The sequence below is a fragment of the Oncorhynchus mykiss genome, chromosome 13, assembly GCF_057628025.1.
Source record: "Oncorhynchus mykiss isolate SJ-2025 chromosome 13, ASM5762802v1, whole genome shotgun sequence".
In the NCBI taxonomy this organism is placed as follows: domain Eukaryota; kingdom Metazoa; phylum Chordata; class Actinopteri; order Salmoniformes; family Salmonidae; genus Oncorhynchus; species Oncorhynchus mykiss.
This window is the reverse complement of record NC_143034.1, coordinates 55630546-55640831: the sequence shown is the minus strand read 5'-3', so window position 1 is coordinate 55640831 and position 10286 is coordinate 55630546. Positions and strand designations below refer to the sequence as shown.

At 43.1% G+C, this 10286-nt stretch overlaps 1 protein-coding gene across 1 annotated transcript; it reads right to left on the bottom strand.

Annotated features, from left to right (window-relative positions):
• Positions 1-4170: 4170 nt before the first annotated feature.
• Positions 4171-9885, bottom strand: foxj1a (forkhead box J1a). Its single transcript, XM_021558300.3, has 3 exons — positions 9688-9885; positions 8265-8910; positions 4171-7355 (listed from the first exon to the last, which is right to left on the bottom strand). Exons 2-3 carry the CDS (start codon positions 8853-8855, stop codon positions 6495-6497), a joined length of 1452 nt encoding a protein of 483 aa, XP_021413975.3. The 5' UTR covers positions 8856-8910; positions 9688-9885; the 3' UTR covers positions 4171-6494.
• Positions 9886-10286: the final 401 nt, after the last annotated feature.

Here is a 10286-nt window from a genome sequence, read left to right as displayed (position 1 = left end):
GTACTTAGTTTGAAATGTTTCTTCGACCTGTAATATAACCTTTTGAAGTTTTTGTCCGACGTAACGCTGACCAGAACGAGCGTTTGGATATGTATACCAAACGCGCTAACAAAAGTAGCTAATTGGACATAAATAACGGACATTATCGAACAAATCAAGCATTTATTGTGGACCTGGGATTCCTTGGAGTGCATTCTGATGAAGATCATCAAAGGTAAGGGAATATTTAGCATGTAATTTATGGTTTATGTTGACTACAACATGGCGTCTATTTTGACTTGATTGTTCTGAGCTCCATCTCAGATTATTGCATGGTTTGCTTTTTACGTAAACTTTTTTTTTTTTTATCTGACACAGCGGTTGCATTAAGGACAGGTATATCTATAATTCCATGTGTATAACTTGTATTATCATCTACATTTATGATGAGTATTTCTGTTGAATCGATGTGGCTATGCAAAATCACTGGATGTTTTTGAAACTAGTGAATGTAACGCGCCAATGTAAACTCAGATTTTTTTATATAAATATGAACTTTATCAAACAAAACATACATGTATTGTGTAACATGAAGTCCTATGAGTGTCATCTGATGAAGATCATCAAAGGTTAGTGATTCATTTTATCTCTATTTGTGTTTTTGTGACTCCTCTCTTTGGCTGGGAAAATGGCTGTGTTTTTCTGTGGCTTGGTGGTGACCTAACATAATCGTTTGTGGTGCTTTCACCGTAAATCCTATTTGAAATCGGACACTGGTGGGATTAACAACAAGAATACCTTTAAAACGGTATAAAATACATGTATGTTTGAGGAATTTTAATGATGAGATTTCTGTTGTTTTGAATTTGGCGCCCTGCACTTTCACTGGCTGTTGTCATATCATCCTGTTAACGGGATTGCAGCCCAAAATGAAAGCCTTTCCAACATAATCTAGGTAGAGTCAGGCATTCCCCAGGGCAGCTGCCTAGGCCCCTTTCTTTTTTCAATCTTTACTAATGACCTGCCACTGGCTCTGTGTAAAGCCTGTGTGTCTATGTATGCTGATGACTCAACACTATACACGTAGGCTACCACAGCAAGTGAAATCAGTGCAACACTTAACAAAGCGCTGCAGTCAGTTTCAGAATTGGTGTCAAGAAATATGCTAGTCCTAAATATTTCAAAAACGTAAAGCATTGTCTTTGGGACAAATCATTCACTAAACCCTAAAACCCGCACTGTACACACGTACACATGGATTTTGTGTTGTAGATATGTGGTAGTAGAGTAGTGGCCTCAGGGCACACACTTAATGTGTTGTGAAATATAATGTAATGTTTTGGGCCACTGCCTTAATTTGTCTGGACCCCAGGAAGAGTAGCTGCTGCCATGGCACCAGCTAATGAGGATCCATAATAAATACAAATACACTTTGAGCCACCTATTGTTTCCCCCATATTCGTTTTAGTACATCCGACTGGATGTAGTACATCTGTTCCCTCTTCCTAACAGCAAAACGTGACACCCTTAAACTGACTGGCTGGTTTTCTATCTCTAATAGTAATCTCTATGAAAGATAACTCCCTTAGGAACATCCTCTCTCAGCAGTAGGGGAAAAAGTTCAAGTTTACTGCAAAACCCCAGAAATGTCCTTGTCACTGCAATCATTTGCTGCCTCATTCTGTCTTCTTCAACACCTACAAAATATCTTCCCCAGCCTTGTGTAATGAATGTTGGGCCCTCCCACTGTTTCCCTGGGTATTGTTTCCCTGTGGTTACACACTGTGTGTATTGCTCACTAAGCCACTGATGGATGTCAGATTACCCCTCTGCCTGTGTCTCACTGACAAAGAGACATCGATCCACACTGCTGCAGCAGAGGAAAACACAAACACACACTGTCACACCAAATATACACTCACCACCACACATCCCTCTCACAATGGTCCACAGCGTTCGCCTGACCTCAACATATCAAACACAAATGGCATCAGCCTAATATTGACTTTGATTCTATTTGACCTTTGACATATTCCTCTTTTACCAGTATTTTGTATCATTTCACAGCAGTGAACCTGTACTGAAACATGTGTTTCTATAGGTTGTTTCAGAGCATAGTAAAATCAACACAAAAGCACACCATAAAACTTAAGGGCTTTTCTGATGTGTTTTATGGTGTGTGGTAACCTTGTTGATTTTTCAGGCACCATAGTGAAAATGTGATACTGCACATTTTTACTTCCGCCTCCACACACCCACTGAACAGAGATGAAAAACAAGCAACAAACGGAACAAAATAAAGTGGTCTGTAGTGATCCACTTATCTCTATCAGGGCTGTGTATGGCACAGTGCATAATTTTTACCCATATGGTTGGCCATTCAGAGCACTATCTAGGACATTCACTTGACTGAACAACATAAGAGGCTTATTCCAATACATAGTATACCCTGGCAGGGTATCAAAGGGGGTTAACGAACAAGACAGTGCAGTGTTTTAAGGCAGACCCTGTGAATCCACCCCCTCCCCACCCAGAAAGGGGGTGTGAGTAGAGGTTCACTTTAGTAAGGTAAGTGCACTTTTACAAAGATTTACACCGCCACTATAATAAATCTGAGCGGGCTGTCCACCTCCCTCTCTTTCCACGCCATCCGTCCACAACCCTAATCAACCCCTCCCTGGGCCTGGCAGGGACCAGTAACATACACTCTCCCATTCTCCCTCCAGTCTACATAACAATGGCACCAGCAGTTACCCCGGAGACCAGCCTTTCATTGGCCGTGTGATAAAAAAGATGTATTCCCCCTCTCTTCTTAGCACTTTTCCCTTTTTCCCTCTTTTCTGGAGCCGATGGATAAGCTGAACTCACGAGTAGAGCTGCCCAAGCCATCAGCGGCTCGCTCCCTCCTTTGCAGTACACAGCCTGGTTGAATACCAATGGAGTTGTGGGGGCAACGGGGAGAAATACATTGTGAAGGCAACGCCCTGGTGCCCTCGTTCTAGTGGCTGATATGTTCTTCAGTTTGTGACCTCCTGGGTCGGGTCCTCTTGTTAAACTAGCTGGATGTTTCTTTTTTTATTTAGAAAAAATATATTCTCCTTTTCCTACTTGTTTTTCAATACATTTTTGCTTATCACATAAAACAAATGGAAGCTTTGCACATGTATCTCTTTACACCTCTAAGATACGTCTGACTTTGCTGTCCCTTGACAGAATAATGTATAACTAGGTATTCACATTTTCCTGTTGTTGCCTTTTTGCACTTTCAGTTTGGAGCGTTCCTGGGTTGGGACAAGCGAGCGAGTGGCAGGGAGGGTTAGCGTTTCACCAGGGAGCTCTCCTTACCTGCAGCCATCAGCAGGGTTGGGGAAGAATGGCTGCATCATGTTACCAACAGCCTCTCATCTAACCAGCCTGACACATTATAATTATGAACCCTACACTCCACCTGGACAGACAACTGTACCATGTAATAACTGCTGTCCAGGGGGCCTCTGTGGAGCTGGGCTGGGGGAGAAGGCTAACTCCGACTGTCAGCTCTCCTTTCCCAAGCAGAGAGCACCACGGATGGAGATGGAGAACCGTACCCTTCCCGTGGAGGGTTGGGTGTCCAGTCCACCATACAGAGGTATAGGATTTCTCACCTGTGTGCTCCAACTGTTTCCTGATTACCTCATGAGGCATTCGTGTGGTAAAGACAGTCTCAGTGTTTGACACCATGACACGCTAGCTATACACTGGGCTTCATTTGAAAACGCCACAGGGAAATATTAATATAGTTCCCTGAACGTGGTACTTAGCTAATCCTCGGAAGTAGAGAGAGACGGTGTGGTCCAGAACAGACAGGATAGTGATATATGGAGGCGTGGGACACTTGTTCCTGTTAGACCCCACACTGACCCAGTGAGACGAGCACAGAGCAGAGCCCTGGGGGGGGGGGGACAAGTGTCTGACTGAGCACAGACAAAAGCCAGAGAAAGACCCCAATCCACTGCCTGAGCCCAGTCACCCCCGAAAAGAGATGAGCAGGAAAAGGCAAGCGTTAATCACACCAACACACACAGAAGACACACTAATGGGATATAATCAGGAATGTACAGAGAGAAAATAGAGACAGATAAAAAGACGGAAAGACAGATAGACATCTTCAAAAGCACCGCACCCAGATGTACAAAAACTCATGTAAACTCATTCAAGTTTGAAGGTTTTTTTATTGTCAAGGAAAAACAGAAAAATAAACAAGAGTATGAATGCACACAAGAATGCATATCTCCATAAAAAGAAATCTTGAGGTATGATGCCAATAGGGTCAACTTGGATGAGCAGTGTTTTGGAAGAGCTAATACATAACTGACAAAATGTTGTAGTAGTTAATTCACTTTTAAAGGAGGAGTTTCCTTCCATCAGAATGTATCCATACCGTACCACAATAAACCATGAACTGGGTCTGACGAATTCCACTGCATTACTACCCTTCAATGTAATGTAAAATAGACCAAGTATCACTCACTGTACATTGATTGCACTTTCACACTTCATGGTGGATTTACAACACTAATAAACCAGGAGTAGTTATTCTGCAAGATAACAACTATTAGTACATTTTAATATACATGTTAAAGGTTGACTTTGGGTAAAAACACAAAAATAGTGGCTTTAAACTGTATAACTGATCAATGCACCATCATGCTAGGTCATTTAATGCTTAAAAACACAACCACAATTTATGAATAAGATATTTGGCTACAGAAGGGCCATTTCTTACCGACCTCTACAGCTTCTTTCCAAACACAAATCCTGTGAAATGACGTCAACACACTGGAGGAGTTACTGGCTAGCTAAAGTGGGTATATTAGCTAACAAACTGTCTACGTCGGTCGCGGCATGCATGACAAGAATGACACTTCGACGAACCACCAAAGGTACACCCCATTTCTGTTTGAAAATGTACAATTTTTTGTGCCATAAGTCGACCTTTAAGACTCACTCATGTCTTGAAACCGTGTGATTTGGTTTAGTAAGACCAGAGGAAAGACAGCAATTTCCTGGTAAAGGTAGACTTGAAACAAAATGAGAGTATCTCATAACTCAACATTTGTCCATGTAATTCCTGCTTGTTTATGTCATCTTTTTTTGCATTGTGTCCTTCTGTTGACCAATAGGCCTCCATCAGCTTTCCTTGGTGAAAACCCAGCCTCTAACACTGCCGGTCTTCTGGTCCCAAGTGTTGTTCTTTGCACATCTAACCTGAAGGTCGGGTATTCATTGACAAGCCACTGAAACCATTGCAAAGGAGAAGCTTGCCTTAAGCTATTCTGCATTGGAATGAACTTGTCTTTACGACATCCAGATCTGTCCTCTACTGCTCTCTGTAACTGGTTAACTCACTGAAATTTGTTGAATTAATGATTATTAAATATAAATTTACACTCTCTGCTGATAATATGACAATCCTAAGCTTGCTAAAAACAACCTGTTTTAAATTGTTCTCTATACATTTAAAGTGAAAAGCTCATTATTCAAAGAATGCATTCAGAAAGTAGTCATTATAGAAAACCTCACACATAAAACTATTTTAAGTCTTAAAAACTCTTCTAATTAGTAGTAATTTGGCAAATATCTCTTCATTGATCATCATAGTATTCCTTTCACTTCAGTTACAGATATTGTATATTGATATTAAATAGACACTATTTTCAGAATTTCATCCAAATGCATCCACAGAGCGTTAAAAGTCAGACATTCAGCATTTCAGTAGAAAATTCAGTACAGGACCGAAATTCCTGAAGTCTGATGCATACATTCCAGAGATCTTCACAACAAATAATAGTATTCCCTGTGAGGTGGATTCATCTAAACCTTTATGAAATATTCAGCATGCTAAACCAACTATTCTTAAGCAGCTAAAACGTTGCATCACTGTCAGGTACAACACCTCAACTCATCATTTGCTATTGGCCTTGCATCTCGAAACTGTCCATAACTTTCAAAGAGTACAGTCACTGTAAAGTCTTACTTTGTAATTTCATCTAATGCAAAATAAATGTACATTTCTAAAATGTCGATTCCAATGTTCTGTTGCTCGCCTTGTGCCTGCATGACAATTCCTCTATCCATGTCAACCTGCAATCCATTCAATACCACATATATATTCAGAATGTAAACAAAGACATATTGGTGGTTTTCCTGTCCTCAGACAGGAATATTTTGTTTCTCTGTGAGCAAAGTCTTATTGATAATGTCATGGTCCCAACAGTAGGTTTGATATAGTTTTTGTCCAGTAATCATTTAGAATACTGCAGTTCATTGTGGCATTTTTGCTCTGTAGGTATTAATGATGTCATCCATTATTGTACCAATTTCAAAAAACATAATCTAGAAATCTTAAAAATGTGTATGTGTAAAAGGTCCATTTAGTTCATGTGGTGCCTCTCTTTTTAAACAATAATCTAGAAGTGTCATCATCACAGTATAGTCAACGAGTCTTGAAGGCCAAAGAATTGAAGAACATGTCTTTAGAGAAGATACTCTATCTTACTGCTGAGGTCCCCTCCAAGGGAATCTCCCAGGTCAAAGAGCTGCTCCAGGTTGACTGTGGAGCTGCACAGGAAGTTGGTAGATCCCTGCTCCTCTTCCTCTGGCCAGGGGCTCTGCAGGAATGCTGTGGCCAGGAACGTCTCCTCAAAGTCTGCTCCACTGCTCCTCTGGGTCTCCGCCAGCACGTGGCTGCTGTCTGCTGTCCCTGCGGGGGCCTCCAGGGGGCAGATGTGGGTCCCCCGCACCATCAGGTCCTCCTGGGGGATGGGGCTCAGTGGACCCCCTCCGTCCAGACTCAGCTCCCCGCTCAGCGCAGAATCCAGGAGGGCGTCCCAGTCAAAGTTCCCCTTCAGGGAGCCCAGTTCCCTATACTCCTCCACAGACAGTAAAGGAGAGCTGGAGCGCCAGGGGACTTTGACCATGGCAGTCCTGGAGCCCAGTGTATGTTTCCTCTTGTGTCCAGGGCCTCCCTTTCTCATGGGCCATGCCCCCAGCATGGTGCCTTCAGCCAGACAGGGGTCCCAGTTCTGATCGGCTCCAGTGGCCTCTTCAAACTCTCTGAGGAGCTGCTGAGCCTCTGGATTGACACACAGCCCACTCTGGCTGCCTGTGGGGTTGCAGAGGCCCCTGGGCAGGGGTTGGGGGTTGGCCCTAAGCCTGTTCTGCAAGGCAGGGTTGATCTGGACAGGGGGCATCCCCCTCTTCTTGTAGGCCCCGTTGAGGAGGCGCTCTGCGTACTGGGGATCGATCTTCCAGAAGCCCCCCTTCCCTGGCTCATCCTTCTGCCGTGGAACCTTGATGAAACACTTGTTCAGAGACAGGTTGTGCCGGATGGAGTTCTGAAATAGCACATGAGGGGGACAGGATTGACATGGCAGTACACATTCAGTCCTGCTCCATCAAATATATTAGCTTGTGTACTCTTGCATTCAGCCTTATCAGGAGTTTAACACTGCCCCCCCCCCTCCCCCCAACTAGTGACCTGCTGACCTTTGTTAAATATTATCTGCCCCATGCACTGGCTTACAATAACAGAATGCTCAGGAAATTAGTATAACTTCTGGAACCGGGGAGTACGGCTAACGACTTAATTAATCATTTATCCTGAAACTTTTTCCAGAGAATTTCTTCCCTTTGATGGGGAATCTGCACTTTTGATGCCATACTGCCCCTCCCCATACTCCCCCATTGCCTCTCCTTGCTCAAGCAGAAAACCTGGGAGCTATTTCTGAAAAATAATGTAATGGGTTTAAAAACACACACACACACACACACTAAAATGTGTGTTGTGGGGGATGAAGTCTTCTTAAGCAAGATGCCCACTGCCAAGTAAGGGGACGTCCAAGGCAGTATTTGCTACAATCTTTGTAAGTTACGGGAGTATTTGCTGCCATCTTTGTACCATGAAAGCCCTTAATTCCCATAAACCATAGCTGCTAATGCTTGATCAGAGTGTGGCAGACAGCCCAGAGCTCTCAATATACAGACTTTGGAAAGAACTGTGCTCTTACTCGTTCCTGTTAAAGAAAAACTGTGCCCAGCTGCATCTTGGCCCCACTCCAAAACACACAGAGCCCTGTGTGGCAGATGCTGAAGAGGACTCTCTCTCTCTGTCTCTCACTCTCTGGCTGCTCGAGACATAGTCAAGTTACGAATGTGACTGAGAGCCTCTCACAGGACCTAGTCTAAAGCATACTATTTGAGCCATTTTCAAGTGTGGGTGTGGGTGTGACTTTAGCAACATTTACCTGCCAGGTGGGGTCAGCATGGCGGAAGTAGCAGAAGTTGTCAGTGATCCACTTGTAGATGCAGGAGAGGGGGATCTTGGTCTTCTTGCTGGCCTGCATGGCCATACAGATGAGTGTGGCGTAGGAGTAAGGTGGTTTGATATGAGGGTTTGTCTTGTAGTCCACCTCATCGGGGCAGTGACCATGGGACACCAGGCTAGGGAGGGCTGACAGGGACTGCATCCTACAATAGGCTGCTGCTGTGGGCTTGCCTGGGGTGAGGGGCATCCCTATGGATGCAGGGTCACCAGCCAGAGGGGAAGCGGGAGCCTCAGAGCCCAGCTGCTGATGGCCGAAGAAGTGAGGCTGGTGGTGAGTGGAGAGAGTAGCCTGTTGAGGCCCATTGGCATTGAGAATAGAGAACTCCTGCAGCCACTGCAGGCTGGTCAGGCTGTCATCCAGGTTGTCAGAGCCCCCAGTGCTGCTGGAGCCTGCTGAGGCTGAGCTGTCGTCCAGGTCCAGCTCCTCAGAATGAGCAGCGGCAGTCACCACTTCCTCCTCCAGCCCCACCGAGCCCTCGGGCCAGGGGTCTGCACAGCTTAGAGACAGCATGGTCCTCCCTCCGCTCCGATGGTTAAAGCTCCCCCCTATACCACCAGACAACAGCCTGACAAGGAGAAAATATACACCCGACATGAACAAAGCTGAAAAGGACAATGATAGCCCTATTTGAAAACAGAGCCCTTTGAGGCATGTCAGGGGGTAAATTGAAATAGTTTCTCTCTGTGGTAATGGCACGTTCTATTCAGTGAATTGTAGGGAAACAAATTGTAGGAACAATAGCTGCATGTAGTTGAGATCTTTCAAATGTTGATATTTGATTAGAAACTGCTTAACAAAATGAGTGCATGGGTTTGTAATCCCAGAATAAAGACTGTGATTAATGACATTATGTGCGAAAGACCTGCAATGTTTATTCTTACTGGTTCCGATGTTGACTGTCTGGAGGTCATAGAACTTTTGTGAAAAGTGATTGGAGCGCAGTCTAGCCTACCTATCTACACGTAATAGCTTATAGCCATAAAACGGGACTCTCCACACAAATGCTGGGACAAAGGCACTGTTATAAACGTATATATGTCGAGTGAATTTATGATAAACGACTCAAAACGTGATCAAATAGAGTAGGCTATTGACAAATTAATGAATCAGATATTTGAGATTATTTAATTTAAGTGTTTCAATTATTTGAAAAAATATGAAGATGCTTATAGCTAGCTAGTAATTTAACTTTACAACAAAACCTTACAATAGTTACAATTAACAACTTTATATTTATGGCAAGATATCAATAATAATTTGCTACAATTTAATGATAACCTACTTCATTCTAATAGGTTTTAATTTTTTTAATTAAAATAATGTAAAAACATGACAAACTTACCTTGATCTGATATAATGCTGAGAAAATACTTTACAATCCAAATGGCCAATTGATAAATTATTAATCTCACTTTAGCCTTGAGGATTTGCACCTGTTGAAAATGTATGAAAAAATACCTCGAGATGTCTTTGGCGCTCTGATGCGCGCTTGTTCAATTCAACGTCTCAAAAGCAGGTCTTTATAACAGTGGCAGCGGCTAAGGATCTCTCCGGGGGCAGTTTAATACCTGGTGCAGGAGGTTTGTCCGGCAACCATGGAAACGGTACCCCCCTTGTAAACAGCTTCCCGTTCGACTATTGGCTTGGTTGTTGCTATAGTGCTTCATTTTTAATCAGTCTCACTCAGGTCTGTTCGTCACGCAAGTAAATCCAGTCTAGTGTCCCAAAAGGGAGTTGGAAGGACTGATAGGATTTTTGTATTTTATTTATTTTTTACAAATCAGCTTGATCTTTATCCCATCAGATGAGTAAATGGAAATGTACTAAATGTGTTGAATGGAACGGTTTTGACATACAGCATAAATAGACATTATCAAAATGTTCAAGCAGATTGAGTTGGTATAATAATACAATATATATTTATATTCATTTGAGTAGGGT